Source organism: Pseudophryne corroboree, chromosome 1 (genome assembly GCF_028390025.1).
Source record: "Pseudophryne corroboree isolate aPseCor3 chromosome 1, aPseCor3.hap2, whole genome shotgun sequence".
Classification (NCBI taxonomy): Eukaryota; Metazoa; Chordata; class Amphibia; order Anura; family Myobatrachidae; genus Pseudophryne; species Pseudophryne corroboree.
This window is the reverse complement of record NC_086444.1, coordinates 88,127,739-88,149,749: the sequence shown is the minus strand read 5'-3', so window position 1 is coordinate 88,149,749 and position 22,011 is coordinate 88,127,739. Positions and strand designations below refer to the sequence as shown.

At 45.4% G+C, this 22,011-nt stretch overlaps 1 protein-coding gene and 1 long non-coding RNA gene across 3 annotated transcripts in view; one reads left to right on the top strand and one right to left on the bottom strand.

The window, feature by feature from the left end:
• Positions 1–22,011, top strand: part of DAB2 (DAB adaptor protein 2) — a 110,168-nt gene that overhangs the window by 3,686 nt on the left and 84,471 nt on the right. For both annotated transcript variants that reach the window (XM_063961268.1, XM_063961258.1), the window contains exons 2-5: positions 2,275–2,414; positions 7,857–7,955; positions 13,720–13,851; positions 15,071–15,154. In XM_063961268.1, the coding sequence (XP_063817338.1) occupies positions 2,275–2,414; positions 7,857–7,955; positions 13,720–13,851; positions 15,071–15,154 (455 nt within the window). The remainder of the gene's footprint in view (positions 1–2,274; positions 2,415–7,856; positions 7,956–13,719; positions 13,852–15,070; positions 15,155–22,011) is intronic.
• The window catches only part of LOC135056303 (uncharacterized), a 57,447-nt gene that overhangs the window by 3,709 nt on the left and 31,727 nt on the right, over positions 1–22,011 (bottom strand). The window lies entirely within an intron of this gene.

Genomic DNA, 22,011 nt, shown 5'->3' with positions numbered 1-22,011 from the left:
TTTACTGCATATTTAAGAAAAACATTTCTCCAATGCAGATATGAAAATTATGGAAAATAAAATCTTACTAAAATACAGTATTTTTTCATGTTTAGGGCGGGATGTATTAAAATACTTCGCCGCCCCTCGCCACCTACCGCAGCAATGTTGATCGCATATGTACTAACATATGCGATCAACATCGCAATGCGGTGACGGAGGCCTCCCGCGATACCTGTGAGGTGGTGTGCAGAGGGTCTCCGTCACCTCCCAGGGGTCTCCACACTGCCCGCACGCCGGGAAGCAGCAGTAGGCTGCCCCCTGCGCCTCCTCTTCCCCCCTGCACCCGGAAGGACCTCCGAATGCGTTGCTAGGGGGAGGAGGAGATTACCTTCCGGGACCAGGGCTGCCTGAAGGAAGGTATGCCAGGGTAGGAGGGGGGCGGCGGGTTGCGGTGGCCGGCGATAAGAAGCCCATAGGCTTCTATAGGGTATCGCCATCCAGAGATGGCGATACCCTAGGCGTCGAAAAACCGGCGGTGGGGTCTTAGTACATTTAAAAGTGCGGTAAAACCCCCGCAAACGGGGATTTTACCGCATTTTTCCCTTAGTACATCCCGCCCAGAATGGTAATTGAACTTCTATTTTTTTATTATATAAATAGATTTCTTTAGATAGAACATAGTGAAAAGGAAATTTAGGGGAGGGGATACACTGGGCTTGTTACATGCTGATTACACATCCTTCATGGGCTGGAAACAATCGCTCTAAAATCAAACATTGGTAATCCCCATCCAGAAATCCTGCGTTTGCCTCTGTTTGCACCCCCTGCACTGAAACATGGTTTGTTCCAGATACAAAGTTCTAAACTCACTAACGGGGCAATCTGAGCATTGCCCCATATGTTACTTACATTAACCATATTAACCAAAATACAATAACAATAATAAAATATCGACACAGACAACAGTGCTGGTGTTTTAAAGTAATGTAAAATTTTATTGACCAATACATAATTAACTTGGTGCCAGCATTAAAGAACAGACATGAGAGATACAACCAGCCACGCAAATCAAACATTGGCGTTCAACCCTCCCAATAACAGAAGCCACGCGTTGAGGTGGTGTAGCCATTTCCCAGTCAGGACAGTTGGCCTACTATAGAGCACATCGTGAGAAGGAGAGCAGACCCACTAAAACTAAACTACTGTAAACATTAACAAGCCACAAACCGTTCTCTAGCGCTGAAAACAACTCAACAGGCAAATAGGATAGATGGGATGGTGAATAGGAACAAAAAGGCAGTTAAACTGCATAGTAACAACTAAGAACCCCCAAAACGCCCCTTAAAAGATCTTATAGGACAGGAAAATCCACAACTAGAATACAAAATCTTAAAGGAGAAACCTCACCAGCATAATAATATAAGGCCAGTATTCAATTCCTATCGGAATGCCAGACAGGTCTAAAAAAACGTCCGTTTTCTACGTTTTTAGGGCGAATTTTGATTTGCTCTATTCAAAGAAAGGCCTGTTTCTTCGACTTGTTGGAAATTCCAACATGTCGAAAAACAGGTGGATCGGCGAATTCGCCCGCCGATCCACCTGTTTTGTCGAATTTGCAGGCATTTCCGACAGGTTTTTGTCCCGTTTTCGACAATGCCGATTCGACTGGGGCAAAAACCTGTCTGTAATGCCCACAAATTCAATAGTGAAGTGTTGGATCCTCTCTGTTGGAGAGGATCCGACTCTAATTGAATATACCCCTAAAGGGGCAATGCACGGAAAACACCTTGTGGTTTACCCTCCTTCATGTTTATTGTAAAAGCTTCAGTCCCATCTCCTTGTTTTTGGTTGTTTGCTTTACTTCCAATTCTGAGTGAGTCCTATAAAGTATAAAAAAGGAGCAGGAAAAGGATTGAATAAAGAAAGAAGAGTGAAATGGAGAGAGCAAAAACTAGAAAAAAGAGTAAGAAAAATAGGAGTAGGAAAAGCAGAATGTGAGAAAAGAGTGAGATATTTAGGCTGCCTTTACATGTGGCTGCCTATTTGTAAAGATACCTGTTCCGTTATCTTAATCTCAGGATGGGAATAACAGACCACAACCATTTAAAGAAAATTATTTAAATAAAATGTCATCACATTTTCATTCATCTCTATAGTTTAGGAGTATTATAGACTGAGCATGCATCTCTAAGCTACAGGAATAATGCAATGGATTTGCAGTGACTGACCAGGATTACCAGCGAGGCTCAGTGGTTTGTGGGGGATAATTTCATGGTTTCTGGATAATTGCAGGTCCAGAGAAAACAGATGAATTCCTTTTGGCCAGATTTAAAGGAGATGGTGTACGTTACAAGGCGAAATTAATTGGAATTGACGATGTTCCTGAAGCGCGTGGAGATAAAATGAGCCAGGACTCCATGATGAAGCTTAAGGTAAGCGTTCTGCCTTACATACTCGAGGAGCAATGTTTCCTGTTGCCGTCAGCATCTTTCATATTAGAGATAACAGTTTCCTTGTTTGATATCATTTCTCTTTGTCATGTGCGGTGGGCACATTTAGACCTTATAGTGAACAAAAATCATGTCTGCTAGAGGAGATGTTTCACAAAAAAAAAGCGGAATGTTTCAAAGAACAGCCTATATATATTATTTTAGAGATGTTTGGTATTACAGGAGAAATGTCTCTTGTTGGCAGAGGTTTCTTCTTTTGAGTTCTATAGTAGGTGCAAGACATGGGTGCTATTGCAAAAAGAAAAAAGTTTCATAATTGGAAAAGTAATGTGCATGCTGGGAGAGGCCCAGATTTATATTATATGAATCCCTATATCTTTGTGTTGTGTACTTATCATGGCACATCCCCTACTTCCATCCCATCTTATTTCCAGATCAGACAGCATTGATAAGTGCATTTTGGGTCGATATCTTGACCTTCAAGGACCGTTAAACCAGCCTACGGTCTTGACAACGTGTATCGCAGGAAAATCTGTCTTTGTGGCCCTGCCTCAGCAGTGGGTGTGGCCACATGTGAGAAACATACCCCTAGCAGAGGTGTCGCTGAGTCTGGTGACACCCGGTCCGCATAATTTAGTCGCCGGTGATTGCTCTAAAAAGGGTTTGTGGCCTCACAGGAAACCCTGGTTTCTCTCCACCCAGGGCTTGGCCTTGAGGGAAGGAGGCATGACCTTGCAGAAAGCCCCCCAATTGCATCACTCGGGGGCATGCCTTGCATTCCCAGAGATGCCGCGCTGCCACCAGAAACTCGTCTGCCTATACAGGCAGCTTCTCCTCTGCGTCAGGAGCCGGGCACTGCAGGAACATGTCACACTGCAGCACCAGGTTCCTGTCACTGCGGGGGAGCCGGCATTTTGGTATCACCCCTTTGAGGGTGACATTCAGGTATGGTCCACACGCCTATACAGTCATCACTGTTAGGGATGCTACTGTCAGTTTTCTTCTATACAGTATTTCAGTGCTCAGTCTCTCAATCAGCTATTACTCAGCTACAGATTAGCTAACATATCGCAAAAACTTATTCTCACATCCACGTTCATCTCTGCACTGCCACCACTCCCTATCAGGGAGTACCTAACTTATTTACAGATGCATAGACTCAGTATACTCTATGTTCCTGGTGATAAAGGGGTAACAGTTCTCTGACTAGGACACAAAGTGTTAAATACTTTGCAGTCTAGCATCCATTTCTAATCAGGACTATCTTTAATTCAGTGTCTTCTAGTTCACTTAAAGCTGTCAAAGGCAAACGTATTGAATTGTAGATTTTATATATATATATATATATATATATTTATATACACACTGCTCAAAAAAATAAAGGGAACACTTAAACAACACAATGTAACTCCAAGTCAATCACACTTCTGTGAAATCAAACTGTCCACTTAGTAAGCAACACTGATTGACAATCAATTTCACATGCTGTTGTGCAAATGGAATAGACAGCAGGTGGAAATTATAGGCAATTAGCAAGACACCCCCAATAAAGGAGTTGTTCTTCAGGTGGTGACCATAGACCACTTTTCATCTCCTATGCTTTCTAATATAAATCTGGGCCTCTCCCAGCATGCACATTACTTTTCCAATTATGAAAGTTTTGGTCACTTTTGAAAGCTGGCGGTGCTTTCACTTTAGTGGTAGCATGAGACGGAGTCTACAACCCACACAAGTGGCTCAGGTAGTGCAGCTCATCCAGGATGGCACATCAATGCGAGCTGTGGCAAGAAGGTTTGCTGTGTCTGTCAGTGTAGTGTCCAGAGCATGGAGGCGCTACCAGGAGACAGGCCATTACATCAGGAGACGTGGAGGAGGCCGTAGGAGGGCAACAACCCAGCAGCAGGACCGCTACCTCCGCCTTTGTGCAAGGAGGAACAGGAGGAGCACTGCCAGAGCCCTGCAAAATGACCTCCAGCAAGCCACAAATGTGCATGTGTCTACTCAAACGATCAGAAACAGACTCCATGAGGGTGGTATGAGGGCCCGACGTCCACAGGTGGGGGTTGTGCTTACAGCCCAACACCATGCAGGACGTTTGGCATTTGCCAGAGGACACCAAGATTGTCAAATTCGCCACTGGCGCCCTGTGCTCTTCACAGATGAAAGCAGGTTCTCACTGAGCACATGTGATAGACGTGACAGAGTCTGGAGACGCCAAGGAGAACGTTCTGCTGCCTGCAACATCCTCCAGCATGACCGGTTTGGCAGTGGGTCAGTAATGGTGTGGGGTGGCATTTCTTTGGGGGGCCGCACAGCCCTCCATGTACTCACTAGAAGTAGCCTGACTGCCATTAGGTACCGAGATGAGATCCTCAGACCCCTTGTGAGACCATATGCTGGTGCGGTTGGCACTGGGTTCCTCCTAATGCAAGACAATGCTAGACCTCATGTGGCTGGAGTGTGTCAGCAGTTCCTGCAAGATGAAGGCATTGATGCTATGGACTGGCCCGCCCGTTCCCCAGACCTGAATCCAATTGAGCACATCTGGGACATCATGTCTCGCTCCATCCACCAACCCTTGTTGCACCACAGACTGTCCAGGAGTTGGCGGATGCTTTAGTCCAGGTCTGGGAGGAGATCCTTCAGGATACCATCCGCCACCTGATTAGGAGCATGCCCAGGCATTGTAGGGAGGTCATACAGGCACGTGGAGGCCACGCACACTACTGAGCCTCATTTTGACTTGTTTTAAGGACATTACATCAAAGTTGGATCAGCCTGTAGTGTGTTTTTCCACTTTAATTTTGAGTGTGACTCCAAATCCAGACCTCCATGGGTTAATAAATTTGATTTCCATTGATAATTTTTGTGTGATTTTGTTGTCAGCACATTCAACTATGTAAAGATCAAAGTATTTAATAAGAATATTTTATTCATTCAGATCTAGGATGTGTTATTTTAGTGTTCCCTTTATTTTTTTGAGCAGTGTATATATATATATAAAGAAATGACAGAAGAATATTTGCAAACTAAATAGAATATAAAGAAATTCAGAATCTAGACTTGCATTTAAGTTATATCACTGGAACAGGAGCTTGCAGGAATATGGACCTCTTCCACTCCTGAAAATGGGTCCCTTAAGGCCTGCAATGTTACAGGCCCATTTAACCACTTGGTGACACCTGTTTCCAGTCAGTAGCTGGGTGAAATTCTCGTGAGCAAGGCACGGGCACCAGCCTGCTCATGGGTCCCCTCCTCTCTTAAACTGCCCCTACCCCTCGACTACATTAAATAGCCTTTGAAGCTATTGTTCCTTTTTTAAAAGGTTCCCGTTATGTAAGGACAGATAATGTAATAGCAATTAACTCATTTCCTGCCCTTGATGAGTTTTTATATTTACGTGAACAAATTAACCTATTTACACATTTCTCATTTGGAAATAGTCAATATTATTATTTGAAGACATTTTTCGTGATGTGTCCTCCTGACTGTCCCCTGACCTTCACACCATGGTTACACAATTAACAGCACTATGTCATTAGCACCTCCCACCTGGGCCTCCCCTTTTGGGATATTTCCAGCGGTCACCTGTACAGAGGGCCTGATTTGTACTGTGAGTAAAGCAAAAAAGCAAGCACCTGGACAAACCCATGCTGCACTGCAGGTGGGGTAGGTGTAACATGTGCAGATTGATTTAGATTTGGATGGGGTGTGTTCAAACTGAAATCTAAATTGCAGTGTAAAAATAAAGCTGTCTGACATTTGTGGACTACACGCAGAAGCAGCCAGTATTTACCCTGCACAGAAAACACATAACGCATCCAAATCTTATTCTCTCAGCACGTTACATCTGCCCCCCTGCAGTGCAACATGGTTTTGCCCAGTTGCTTGATAATTTGTTTACTTACAAATTTGAATTAGGCCCAAAGTCAAAGAGTATGAGTTGGATGTATGAACTTATACGTAGAGCGGATCGTTTGAACCCACTGTCTTCCTGCATCAGTTTCACACGAGCCGCACTTATTATTTTGCAGTCTACGGGGGACATGTACTAAGCAGTGATAAAAGTGGAGAAGTGAGCTAGTGGAGAAGTTGCCCATGGCCACCAATCAGCTGCTCTGTATATGTTTATAGTATGCAAATTATAAATGTTACGTCAATGCTGATTGGTGGCCATGGGCAACTTCTCCACTGACTCACTTCTCCACTTTTATCACTGCTTAGTACATGTCCCCCTAACTCTTAGTCGGTGGCTTCAAACTTGCCTGCTTTCCTCTCATCACACCGTGACATGTCCCTGTCACACAACATCACCACCCTCTTCCCCTGAAATACTTTGTGCTGCTGTGAGCTCAAGCTGTTATACCACAGCCCCACTTAAAAACTGAAGATATCTTGGATAAGCAGAAGATATAGATTTAATTTTACAAAGTCATATGACCCTATTTAAAGTCACCTTAGATATGGAGGAAAGCCGTCCCATAGCTGCGTAGCACAAGCTCTAGCTTCTGTTTATCTGTTACTACAGCGCCCATTTTAGGTCATACTTCATTACGGCTAAAGAGTCACAAACATAACGTCCTTTACATTCATTCACTACAATAGTCACGTTAGTACATACCGAAGCCCTGCCAGAACGGTAATACATTTCACATTTGTTCACACACTGAATTGGATCAATATCTGCAAAAGCCTCTCTGCTTCCTTCATTTCTTCCTCCATCAAAGTTACCCCAGCCAGACACTACATTAATCACAGTATACTCAGTACTTCTCGGGGATTAATGGTGATACAGTATATCATATAATGCTGGGCTTCTGGGAGGGGTGGGAGGGGGAGGGGGGGAGTGCCATTTCCCAGGGAAGTCAGTATTGCTGCTGAACCTATCGCCACGTAGACTAGTAAAAATATATAGAATAACTACAGTCTTAACACTCTTTAAATAAATTGTTTAGGCAACAATAAATGTTAATTGCACCTTTTCATTATGTGCGCACTAATAGTGCATTATTTGATCCAAGCAGATGCCCATTGACATAGTCTAAAGGGTTCTAAGGGACATTGAATAATTGCCCTGTAAAAGTATTTGACAGCATTCCACAGACCTGACATCATGCGCAGAGTATCCATAGACATGGGTTATATTTGAATTACAATTAGATAAAACGTTCATTATTTCTAACAATGGGCAATGATTTGTGACGTAGGGGTGATTTATAATGGTCTTATGTTCCCTTTAAAGCGAGTGGAATTGTTAAACTGCAGGATTCAGGCTGCCCTAGGTAGATTCACGGCCAGCCTATTTATAGACCCAGTAATGACTGTATATATTTTAGACTTAATGTAAGTGCTGTTATAATATGAACGTTTTTTCTGTCTGCTGTGAAATATAAAGATCTCCTTCTATTTATTTCTTATGTACAGGGAATGGCGGCAGCAGCACGCTCTCAGGGACAGCACAAGCAAAGAATTTGGGTCAACATTTCCCTTTCTGGCATAAAAATAATCGATGAAAAAACTGGTGTAAGTTTTATTTACTGTATGTCTTTAACTTATCATCTTGAAAGTTCCTTTTTTGTTATGCAAACACAAATATAACTGAATTCTAATTAGTTTTAGTGATACATTTGCAATGAGCACTAGCTTTCTAAGGCGCGTTAATTCAGTTAGGCGCAATGGCATGGAAGTGCCAGGGTTCCGCCCGTTTATCTGGTGCCTTGTGACCACCAACATTCCCTCACACCCAATAAAAATTCGTCGGAATATCTGCAATGTTGCTGTACTGTAATTATTGGGATGAGTGCAGCTGAACATCTCCAGGAGTTGAATATGGGACCCCAAAGTAGATTTACCACTAGACTTCTACCTTTGAATCTTGTGGTAGAGCCATCAACCATCAATGGCAAAACTCATGGTTCTTCACCAATGATGGTACAACCCCCTAGCTAGTGCTAATACACGGGGCCTAGTTCCGCGCCACAATTCACCCACAAAGCCCCGCCCCCAGGTTCTTATTGGCCTACAGGTCAGTGACTGAATAGCCGGTGGTCACCCAAATCTAATGGTACCCAAGGCAGAGGCCTTCCTTGCCTAACCCAGCACCAGTGTTTTGAACCTTGGAGAGTAACTTCTATCTGTGGAGGTAAGGGTGACTTTCTCAGGAAATGTACAGCTCCTACACATGGAGAAGCTGTGGTTCTGCCAGTTTGGGAAGGAAGGTTGGTTTATAAAATAAGTTGACCTAAAGTTCATTTTGAAAATGATGGAAACCACAAGCCAAATTTCAATATTTGTTTGTGATTGGTTCAGTAGCATGACGTACCTGATTGAATAGGGTGTCCAAAGACTGGATGTGTGTATCACATGATTAGCCAAATGAAAAATATATTTTGATCTTACAGGGAGTTTCAGACCATTTTAAAGGTATACTGAGGCAGATATACTAAGCCTTAGAAAGAGATAAAGTGGAGAGAGATAAACTACCAACCAGTCAGCTCCTAACTGTCATTTTCAAACATAGCCTATAACATGGCAGTTAGGAGCTGATTGGCTGGTATTTTACCCCTCTTCACTTTATCACTCTCCAAAGCTTAGCACCCCACCCATCCACCCACTGTATTATAGGAATGTTTTCTGCTGGAGGATGTTGGATAAAACAGGTTACCACTGTAACAGGATGACAGTAACCCCTGTGCCGGCCTCGCTCCTAAACTTGTGATGTCATGATGCCATACCTAGGGGGCAGGGCAGCCAGCTCTTGTAAGTAGAGCACTGTATAGGCTGCAGGGTGCCTACCCAGAGCGTCCTACTGGCTGCAGGGTGCCAATCCAGGCACTGTGCAAGCCCCATGCAGGTACTGTGGGACAGCGACAGTGCCACCCCTTGTGCAGCAGTACCGCTCACACACCCCTAGCCGGAGCTCAGTTTAGTAATTATTTTATGACTGGGTTTTGCTCAGGCTATTCCAACTAAACAAAATATTTTGCTCTTAGTGGGCTTTAAAATGTAATACCCACCTTAGTCTTCATTAAAAAAAAGTCCATAGCGATATATTGTTTTCGGAGGGGGTAATTTAAACCGTATAGCTGCAGCGGCAGCGATCGCAGTCTGAATCACTTTGTGGAGTGCGCACTCCGGGAGCCCAGTGAGATGCTAACAGCATCTCACTAGTGCGATCACCTCTGACTGATTGACAGGCAGAGGCGGCCGCGGAGTGGGAGGGGGCGTGACAACGCCGTTAGATCGCCATTGGCAGGGCACAGTTCGGACAGCGGAGGCATGTCTGGACCGGGGGGGGGGAGGCGGGCCACGGCAGCTGCGTGATGTCACGCAGCCGCTGCGACCCGGGATGCGGCGAGTAGCGGCCTTCCAGCGCACATGAGCTGTGTTGGCAGGGAGCTACTCGCCAGGTACAAAAGCATCGCCGGCGTGCAATGATTTTGTACCTGTGCAGGGGGGCCTGACATGCGTCGCAGATAAGCCCTGCACTGGGCGTCCCCACGTATGTCTGTGTAAATGATCGTAGATGTGCTAAATGTAGCACATCTACGATCAGATCTGAATGACCTCCAGGATGTAAGTTTAGGTGTAATAAAAAAATAAAGGCAAAATAATTCTATCTTACGGGGGAAATTGTACATCTGAGTCTCTCTGGACCATGGGAGTTATAGATTTATGCGAATATATATATATCTATATAAATGACGTGTTTATTGAAGCCTTTCCTGGCTGTGCTGCTAAGACCTGTACAGAGCCATGTCCAAAACATCCACCCTCTACATTTTTTTGGAATGAAAAAAAAAATGAAGTAAGAAAACATTTTGAACAGAAATATTCTAACACTTGCGCCAGCTACAGCCTTAGTCATTTGCAATGTGACATTCCAGTAAATGCAGCTTTTATGCTGTCACTGGACACTTTAGCTGTTAAAGTTTACTAACTTTTATGTTCCACAGCTGTTTAAATATTGCATGAAAAGATGGCGTGAGCAAGGAGCCTGCTTTCAAAAAAAACATTTGAGCTTTAACATATAAAGGTAGTAACGCAGCACGTCGTATAATCGGGACACTAAAATAGCACTACATTTCCACTAATATGGCTGTGTTCAACTTGCATGACCCTTTTAGAGCATTTAAGAAACTGTCTAAAATCCAAATTCTCCATATGTACTGTAAAAAGCCACAGAAAATGTGTTAGGTTCAATTGCGTATGGAGTTAAGGTATTTGCTTCACTCAAGCATCAATGCATCCTATTGCATATCATCTGTACACAATATATCAATGACTACTGATTAACAAATTAACGCTAGTGTAATAGGGCAGCGGTTCCTAAATCCAGCCCTCAGATACCCCCAACAGTTCAGGAAGAAATCTTTATGAACTCCAAATGAGGCTCAATGTGGTTATGCATACATCCAACCTGTAGAAAGACTCATCACTGATCTCTATGGGGAATTCAGTACTCAACAATAAATTAATAAGGCTATTAACCAACCAGCCTCGTTCCCAGGGCCGGGGACGGAGGGGGGGGGGGGTCAAAGAGGACACCTGTACCAGGACCAAAGGATTAGAGGGGCCCAAAGGATATGTCACTTAGTGCCCGGCAAGGATGTGATCTGTCTTGTACAAATCGGGCTGAAAGCTGTAGGCGGTGTGTACACAGCCTCAGAGTGACAGGAGCCTCTCACACACAGTGACTGTGCGGCGTGAGTGTGCACCCGTTCTTCTGGGTCCAGCTCTGTTACAGGCAGCTATGGTATATGGCAGATGCTCTGCTGGCCAGTATCCCCGTGTCCTGCGCTGGCCTCTTCTGGTGGAGTGTGAGGGCTGCATGGTACCTGCTGTGCGGTGTTTGGGTCTGGATACTGGGGAGTGCAGCGCAGGTAAGTCTCTGCCTGGGGTAAGAATGGATTTGTGAGGGGATACAGGGCTTTGGGATGGGGTGAGGGAGCTGGGAATGTAGCATGGAGTCATTGGGGAGAGACACACTGTGCGGTGTGTAGGAGGAAGGAGAGAGGGAGACACAGACTCTGGTGTGTGGGGGAGAAAGGAGAGATATACATATTTATATATGTGTTTAGATAACAAATATATATATTTTATTTATTAATAGTTTCTTATATAGCGCAGCAAATTCCGTTGCACTTTAATATATAAATATAATATGGGGGCCCCAAAGATATCTCTGTACTGGGCCCCAATATTTCTGTTGCCAGCCCTGCTCGTTACAGCCACATAACACCTGTTCTCTAATCCCTTTGCTGCCTGCCTGTAAGACTGACTCACTGACTTTCAAAGCCCTACATGACCAGATACCTGAATGAGCTACTAATTCCTTACTGCACCGCGCACTTACTGCGATCTGTAGATGAAGGACTATTATCAGCATCTAGAATCTCCCTGAATTCATCTGGGTGTCAAGATTTCATCTATGCGGCTCTAACTCTGTGGAACTCTCTTCCCCGCACAGTGCGCGAGTACCCCACTCTAGAACCCTTAAAAAATAGACTCAAGCCTTTCCTGTGTACTGACGCGTTTCACTAATGTCCCCTTTCAAGCTTATTTGAATTTTGTGTTGTAAAGACAACTGTAAAGCACTATTGGGAGACAAGTGCTATATAAATAACATCATTATTATTATTATTATTATTATTATTATTATTATTATTATTATTACAAAGTGACTGGCCACTGTAACCAGCTCAGTGTGTGACTTTTTGGTGTTGCAAATGTTTGGAACAGTATCAGCAAATGAAAACAAAATGATGTGTATTTTTTGTTGTTATTGAATAAATCTTTGAGTGTTGTTTGTAGCAGAAGTACATTTAGTAGTAGAGGACGATCTGTCTTCATCTCCACAATCAGCTTGTGTACTGAGCACATTACTCAGAAGCTGTGAAAGATAATTCTATATATTGAATTTTTAATAAATGACCGTGTTATGGTCAATGGATGTTACAGTAGGCTTTTTGTTACTTTCTGGATACAGATTGATCGTTCCTGGTGTAAACCACAGACCCAGCGGCATTATAAGTTTAGTAATCTCTTTGCTAACACTGAGTAGATAGTAGGTGTGAGTGGAGGGCACCAGATTATCTCTTTATAGCTCATTATAAATGTATCAGTTCTTCTAAAGATGGAGAACTGATCAGGTGGAGAAGTTGACCAATCAGTGCCTAGCAAACATTTATCACGTAAATTCAATAAAATGATAGGTAGATGCTGATTGGTTTCTGTGGGTAACTTCTCCTCGTGTTAATTTTTCTGATTTTTAGAAGATTGGACACATTTCACCCTTATGACAGTGGTGAGATGGGGTCTATTTACTAAGCTATTTACTAAGCCTTGATAGAGATAAAGTGGACGGAGATAAAGTGCCAAGCCAACTACTGTAGCTCCTAACTGCATACCACCCAACTTTGTGTAGGTAGGAAGCGGGACTCCGGCGCTGCCTGGGAAAAGGGAATGTGGCCTTAGTAAATGGGTCGTGTCTTCACGGTAATGCCACGATCGTGAGTCTCGCCCCTGGCAGTATGGGGCCATGGCGAGCGGTCTGTGACGTGCGCACAGCATCTATTCAGGAGCCTCCCAACTGCCCCCCCCACTGCGGGACACTGCGGCCCATGTGTGGGACAGCAGGACAGTCCCCAAAAAATGGGTCTGTCCAGTGAAAATCTGGACAGTTGGGACGTATGTAACTGTCATTTTTCAGCCCGGCCTGTGACATGACAGTTAGTTGCTGATTGGCTGGTACTTTATCTCCATCCACTTTATCTCTATCCCAGGCTTATTAAATAAACCCCGGGCTACAAGTAGTGGCCAAACATGGTTTCTCTAGTCCTCATATTAAAAGCATATGTGCCGCCTAGAAATGATTGGGCCTTCACTGCAAATGCCCCTGACCTGCTCATACTCAGAAAAGACCTCTTTTGAGAGAAGAGCTGGGGACACGTAAGAGTGACCAACCCACAATTGCTGGATCCCCTCATCTACTTCCCCCATAGCAGCTGCACTAGTGTCAATTAATAATAAGCCAATTAACCAATAAGATGTTTTGTTTGGTTGTTTCGGGTCACTGCACATCTTCCATGTGCACCAGTATTCATAAATGTCCCTCTATTGCCCACTGCGAGGGAGAGTATCATTACAGCTGGAACCTGCAGTATATGAAGTGGTCCTACTTTCTACAGTGTTTAACTCTTATGCTGAATTTTGTCCGTCATTACTCAAACCCTTTATTGCATGCAAGATGGATCCTGAGGTTGTCTGCTTTTTAATTACTTTCCAGGTAATTGAGCATGAACATCCAGTTAATAAGATTTCTTTCATTGCCCGGGATGTGACAGACAACCGAGCATTTGGCTACGTCTGCGGCGCTGAAGGACAACATCAGTTTTTTGCCATAAAAACAGCACAGCAGGTAGAGTATGACAGGAGGAGGAATAGGGCTCACGAAATGCTCATTGATTTTGGCCTGGTACAGAATTATTATCTTTATTGGAACATGTTTTTTTAGTTGTTTTATATTTTACTATATTTAATTATACAGGGTTCAACTAATACGCCATGTTTTATTGTGATGTCATCTGTTCGTACAATTGGAGCAGATCTCCGTTTCCTTTCCATGGCGCACCCCTGTGCAAATGCCACACAATTACACATTAAAATGGTATTACCGGGAGAGATATTCTACTGACCCGGGTGTTTAACAATCCCCTAACCCTTCCCACTGCTATAATAAGGTAGTACTTTGATATTGATGAAAAAGATGTGAGTATTGGGGTCATTCCGAGTTGTTCGCTAGCTGTTTTCGTTCGCAGCGCAGTGATTAGGTTAAAAAGCGTCACTTCTGCGCATGCGGCGCAGTGCGCACATGCGACGTACTTTCACAACAGCCGATGTAGTTTTACACAAGGTCTAGCGACGCTTTTCAGTCGCACTGCTGGTCGCAGAGTGATTGGCAGGAAGTGGGCGGTAACTGACCGTTTTTGGGGAGTGTGTGTAAAAACGCAGGCGTGTCAGATACAAACGCGGGCGTGCCTGTAGAAACGCAGGCATGGCTGACTGAACGCAGGGCGTGTTCGTGACGTCAAAACAGGAACTAAACAGTCTGCAGTGATCGCAAGCTAGGAGTAGGTCTGGAGCTACTCAGAAACTGATCGAAAATATTTTGTAGCCGCACTGCAATCCTTTCGTTCACACTTCTACTAATCTAAAATACACTCCCAGAGGGCGTCGGCTTAGCGTTTGCACGGCTGCTAAAAGCAGCTAGCGAGCGAACAACTCGGAATGAGGGCCATTGTCTCTCTAAGCTACATAACAAGCCACATAAACGAAAGGCACCAACCGAGACAGCTGTGTATTATGCAAACTGTTAAAAATGAATGCAAATTACTTTTGAGATGACCAAATAAAAAAAGACTACATCTGGTGTCAAGTTATAGTGCGTAACTGTAGTGTGTGCATAGTGACAGAGCTGACTGTTTTACACGTCAGGGTTAAAGATAGGGGATTATAGCAGATCAGACTCTGGTCCATTTCTGGTAAAACGTGGCCGATCTCTGAGATGACTTCTGGTGTTCTCTGCGTCTTATCAGATTATCTTCCACTAATAAGGACCTGTTTATTTTTGTGTCCAGGCTGAACCTTTAGTCGTGGATCTGAAGGATCTTTTCCAGGTCATATATAACGTAAAGAAAAGGGAAGATGAAGACAAGAAGAAGGTACGTTCACCTACTTCATACAATCAATGTTTTGGGTGCACCAGCTAAGTATGAAAGCTACTGTACATGCTTAGTGGTTACTCCTGTGTGTGACTGAGCGGTACCTTCCTGTGTGTGACAAACTGTTCCATCCTGCGTGTGACTGAGCTCTCCATTCTGCATGTGACTGAGCTGTACCATCCTGCGTGTGACTGAGCGGTACCATCCTGCGTGTGACTGAGCGGTACCATCCTGCGTGTGACAAACTGTTCCATCCTGCATGTGACTGAGCTCTCCATCCTGCATGTGACTGAGCTGTACCATCCTGCGTGTGACTGAGCGGTACCATCCTGCGTGTGACAAACTGTTCCATCCTGCATGTGACTGAGCTCTCCATCCTGCATGTGACTGAGCTCTCCATCCTGCATGTGACTGAGCTCTCCATCCTGCATGTGACTGAGCTGTACCATCCTGCGTGTGACTGAGCTCTCCATCCTGCGTGTGACTGAACTCTCCATCCTGCATATGACTGACCTGTACCATACTGTGTGTGACTGAGCTCTCCATCCTGCATGTGACTGAGCTGTACCATCCTGCGTGTGACTGAGCTCTCCATCCTGCATGTGACTGAGCTGTACCATCCTGCGTGTGACTGAGCTCTCCATCCTGCGTGTGACTGAACTCTCCATCCTGCATATGACTGACCTGTACCATACTGTGTGTGACTGAGCTCTCCATCCTGCATGTGACTGAGCTGTACCATCCTGCGTGTGACTGAGCTCTCCATCCTGCATGTGACTGAGCTCTCCATCCTGCATGTGACTGAGCTCTCCATCCTGCATGTGACTGAGCTGTACCATCCTGCATGTGACTGAGCTGTACCATCCTGCGTGTGACTGAGCTCTCCATCCTGCATGTGACTGAGCTCTCCATCCTGCGTGTGACTGAGCTCTCCATCCTGCATGTGACTGAGCTCTCCATCCTGCGTGTGACTGAGCTCTCCATCCTGCATGTGACTGAGCTGTACCATCCTGCGTGTGACAAGCTGTACCATCCTGCATGTGACTGAGCAGTACCATCATGCATATGACAAGCTGCACCATCCTGCGTGTGACTGAGCACTCCATCGTGCGTGTTGCTGAGCTCTCCATCCTGCGTGTGACTGAGCTTTCCATTCTGCGTGTGGCTGAGCTGTACCATCCTGCATGTGACTGAGCTGTACCATCCTGCGTGTGACTGAGCAGTACCATCCGGCTTGTGACTGAGGTCTCCATCCTGCGTGTATCTGAGCTCTCCATTCTGCATGTGTCTGAGCTTCCCCATCTGGAGTGTGGCTGAACTGCACAATTTTGTGTGTGACTAAGCTCCCATTCTCTGTGACTCAGCTGTGCCACTCTGTGCGTGACTGAGCTCCCATTCTCTGTGTGTCTCAGCTGTGCCACTTTACGCGTGACTGAGCTGTCATTCTCTGTGATTCAGCTGTGCCGCTCTGTGCGTGACTGAGCTCCCATCCTATGTGTGACTCAGCTGTGCCACTCTGCAAGTAACTGAGCTCCCATGCTCTGTGTGACTCAGCTGTGCTACTCTGCGTGTGACTGAGCTCCCATTCTCTGTGTGACTCAACTGTGCCACTCTGCGTGTGAATGAGCTCACATTGTCTGTGACTCAGCTGTGCGGCTTTGTGCGTGACTGAGCTCCCATCCTATGTGTGACTCAGCTGTGCCACTCTGCACGTAACTGAGCTCCCATGCTCTGTGTGACTCAGCTGTGCCACTTTACGCGTGACTGAGCTGCCATTCTCTGTGATTCAGCTGTGCCACTCTGTGTGTGACTGAGCTCCCATTCTCTGTGTGACTCAGCTGTGCCACTTTACGCGTGACTGAGCTGCCATTCTCTGTGACTCAGCTGTGCCGCTCTGCGTGACTGAGCTTCTATCCTATGTGTGACTCAGCTGTGCCACTCTGCACGTAACTGAGCTCCCATGCTCTGTGTGACTCAGCTGTGCCACTGTGCGTGTGACTGAGCTCCCATTCTCTGTGTGATTCAGCTGTGCCACTCTGCGTGTGAATGAGCTCCCATTCTCTGTGACTCATCTGTGCCGCTCTGTGCGTGACTGAGCTCTCATCCTATGTGTGACTCAGCTGTGCCACTCTGCAAGTAACTGAGCTCCCATGCTCTGTGTGACTCGGGTGTGCCACTCTGCGTGTGATTGAGCTCCTATTCTCTGTGTGACTCGGCTGTGCCACTTTACGCGTGACTGAGCTCCCATTCTCTGTGACTCAGCTGTGCCACTCTGTGCGTTACTGAGCTCCTATCCTATGTGTGACTCAGCTGTGCCACTCTGCATGTAACTGAGCTCCCATTCTCTGTGTGACTCAGTTGTGCCACTCTGCATGTCACTGAGCTCCCATTCTATTTGTGACTCAGCTTTGCCACTCTGCACGTGACTGAGCCCCAATCTCTGTGTGACTCAGTTGTGCCACTCTGCATGTCACTGAGCTCCTATTCTTTTCGTGACTCAGCTTTGCCACTCTGCACGTGACTGAGTCCCTATCTCTGTGTGACTCAGTTGTGCCACTCTGCATGTCACTGAGCTCCTATTCTTTTTGTGACTCAGCTTTGCCACTCTGCACGTGACTGAGCCCCTATCTCTGTGTGACTCAGTTGTGCCACTCTGCATGTCACTGATCTCCCATACTGTGTAACTCAGCTATGCCACTCTGCGCGTCACTGAGCTTCCATTCTATGTGTGGCTCAGTTGTGCCTCTCTGTGCATGACATGCGAGCTCCCATGCTCTGTGTGCCTCAGCTGTGCCACTCTGCGATTGACTGAGCTCCCACCCTGTGTGTGACTGAACTGTGCCATTCTGCGCGTGACTGAGCTGCACCATCCTCTGTGTGACTAGCTGCACCATCCAGCATGTGACTGAGCTGAGCCACCATGCATGTGTCTGAGCTTTGTCACCCTACATGTGTCTAGGCGGTGCCACCTTGCAAGTGTCTGAGCTGTACCATCCTGACAGTATATTTAGTGTGTGTGTTCCTGATGCAGCTGTGTGAAGCATATCTCCTGGTACAGTACTTACAGTAGGTGTTTACGTACATCTTTCCATTACCATTTGGTAGCTATAAATACTCAATACAAATAAGTGACATTTTCAAAACTGTTCTATGGAATTTTCATCACATTTGGCATTTGGGTATTTGGGTGTGAATTTTGCCTTACTTGTTCCATGAGGAATGTGTGTTTCATTTCTAAATGACAGTGCAGAGCAGAGTGAATTAATACTGTCATTGTCCCAGCTCTTTGTGTCTACTACAAATTCTGCGAAATGCGTAATCTGCTGTGAAACGCGTAATATATCAGTACGTTTCAGAAGGAACAAGCAAGGGCATAACTTGAATGCTGTGTCATTGGAACATCACACCTCTGTGAAATGGCCTGTTCTGCTGCAAAACTGGATTTTGGCCATCTTTGCTGTAATTGATTGAAATGAAAATACTCCCAGTTAGTTATTCTCCCTGATAGGTGCTGAGCCACTTGCCCTTCTCTGCTGACAGTATGGGTACAGGGAATGGTGTTGGCACATCATGATGAGTAGCATGTGCCGTGGCGAACGGACCAATCAGCTTACACTTGTGATAATTGTTTTTTTTTTTTTCTTCTTTGGTTTTTCTTTTTTCTTTAATTATAGCTTTTTGGCTTATCTAGCGCTACTCATACAACTGTGATTTCTTTAAATGAATAGATAATTCAATAAGTGCTTTTCAGTTACCACAGAAGAACTGTAACAGCCAGTTAATTGGCTTTTGTTAAGACTAGCATTGTATATACTGATGTAGCCAAAATATCTGTTCCCTGACTGTACATGTTGATGATAATTGAATGTTACCTAAGCTAAGGAGAACATAGCATCCAATGATGGTGGTCATTCCCAGTTGTTCGCTAGCTGCATTCGTTCGCTGTGCAGCGATGAGGCTAAAAAATGGCACTTCTGCGCATGCGTACGCGGCGCAATGCGCATGCGTACGCGGCGCAATGCGCACGTGCGACATACTATTACAACGAACGATGTCGTTTCACACAGGGTCTAGCGATGCTTTTCAGTAGCACTGGATGCCGCAGAGTGATTGACATAAAGTGGGCGTTTCTGGGTGTCAACTGACCGTTTTCAGGGAGTGTTCGAAAAAACGCAGGCGTGCCTGGAAAAACGCAGGCGTGGCTGGGCGAACGCAGGGCGTGTTTGTGACGTCAAATCCGGAACTGAATGGGCTGAAGTGATCGCAAGCGCTTAGTAGGTTTGAAGCTACTCTGAAACTGCACAAAATTATTTTGTAGCCGCTCTGCATTACAATCGTTCGCACTTCTGCTAAGCTAAAATACACTCCCAGTGGGCGGCGGCATAGCGTTTGCACGGCTGCTAAAAACAGCTAGCGAGCGAACAACTCGGAATGACCACCGATGTACGTAAGTGCAGTTAGCGCCCGCCTCTTAGTCAGGTGCACAGTCCTCCTTTCAATAGGCCATCTAGTCTCTGAGAATGGGACTATGGGGGTCATTCCGAGTTGATCGCTCGCTGCCGATTTTCACAGTGCAGCGATTAAGTAAAAAAAGGCAAAAATGCGCATGTGCATGGTACTTAGCGCGCATGCGCTAAGTACTTTCACACAAAACTTTGTAGATTTACACAAGCTCGAGCAACGTTTTTTCATCGCTCGAGTGATCGTAGTGTGATTGACAGGAAGTGGGTGTTTCTGGGCGGAAACTGGACGTTTTCATGGAGTGTGCTAAAAAAACGCAGGCGTGCCAGGTAAAAACTCAGGAGTGGCTGGAGAAACGGGGGAGTGGCTGGACGAACGCAGGGCGTGTTTGTGACGTCAAACCAGGAACTAAACGGACTGAGGTGATCGCAGTCTAGGAGTAGGTCTGGAGCTACTCAGAAACTGCAAGAAATTATTTAGTAGCAGTTCTGCTAACCTTTCGTTAGCAATTCTGCTAAGCTAAGATACACTCCCAGAGGGCGGTGGCCTAGCGTTTGCAATGCTGCTAAAAGCAGCTAGCGAGCGATCAACTCGGAATGACCCCCTATAAGGAGAGGAGCTGGAATATTGCTATATCATTGTCTCAGGCCAGGTCCCTTACATCTCAATGCTTTCCAATGCAGTTCACCATTAAACTATACGACAACAAGGGGTTAATATGTTATGTAGAAAGAGTTACTCGTACCCTGGTGCGTAGCATTCGCTGCTGAGGTTTTTCTCTGAATACAGCCATTATAGAACTACATTCCTTCCACCAATTACATCCTGGCCCAGCGTCCCTTGGCCTAAGTGTTAAGAATACAAGTTTTGCAATGTACTGAGCTGGGGGACTAGGCAGGGGTCATTTTGGGTGTGGAAGTGAAGTTTTCAATAAAAACTAAATCGGGCCAGAAAACATGTCAGGGGATAACCAATCACACACACAAAGTACGGTCCACTGGTTACAAAGATTATTATTATTACCAGTCATTTATATAGCGCACACATATTCCGCAGCGCTTTACAGAGATTATTTTGGCCATTCATCTCCGTCCGTGCCCCAGTGGAACTTACAGTCTAGATGTGTATTTTATATATATTTATTTTACCTATGTACAGCACATACAGTATTAAGGGGTTATGTATAGAAATATGTTTTACATAGACCTTCTCTTTCATGACGGTCTTACCAAGTTATCTTGTTGAGATCACGTTTTAGTACAGTTCCATTGTTTGCTTTCACTTTCACAGAAACAGAACTGTAGTCTAATTGAGGTGTGATAAGCCTCAGCTCTGTCCATAATCTTGTTGAACTAGAGGAAACATGGTGAATTTATAAATATATTACATTTTTATCATGGCCACTGCTTTTTATCTATGAGAGAAACAAGCCGGTACTCCGCCATGTTACAGGCTGATAAGATGTATAGCGGCTCCCGCACTATGGGTAAGTGGCCGCTGCTTATTCCATTCATTTCTGAAATGACTTCACTGATTTCTTCCTCTTTCTGGAACTAGTTATAAGAATTAAATATTAGACCAAAAGAAAGGTGGTGGCCCCGAGTACCCCGGAGTACCTCCACTAAAAAGCGCTGTTCATAGCAGTTTTTAACACTATCGGCAGGATATTGGCCCTCATTCCGCTCGTTAGCTGCTTTTAGCAGCCGTGCAAACGCTAAGCCGCCGCCCTCTGGGAGTTCATCTTAGCTGAAGTGCGAACGAAAGGATCGCAGAGCGGCTACAAAATAATTTTGTGCAGCTTCAGAGCAGCTCCAGACCTACTCCTAGCTTGCGATCACTTCAGACTATTTAGTTCCTGTTTTGACGTCAGGAACACACAGCCACGCCTGCGTTACTCCAGGCACGCCTGCGTTTTTACACACACTCCCCGAAAACGGTCAGTTACCTCTCAGAGACACACACTTCCTGCCAATCACACTGCGGCCAGCAGTGCGACTGGAAAGCGTCGCTAGACCTTGTGTGAAATTGCATCGGTTGTTGTGAAAGTACGTCGCGCGTGCGCATTGCGCCCCATACGCATGCGCAGAAGTGCCATTTTTTTGCCTGATCGGTGCACTGCGAACGAAAGCAGCTAGCGATCAACTCGGAATGACCCCCATAATGCCAACCGAGAACGGCAGCCATGCAGGATGGTGGCCGAACTCGGACATTATTTTAAAGGGCCAATCACTTACAAGGCAAAACTGTGCCTTGTAAGTGATTGCCCCTTTAAAAAAATGGCCGAGTTCAGCCGCTATCCCGCATGGCCTCAGGACTCGGGTGGCATTATGTCCCGCCGCATAAAGGGACTATTATTTGGGAATAGGTTTGTTGGGTCGACCTTATTTAGGTCGACA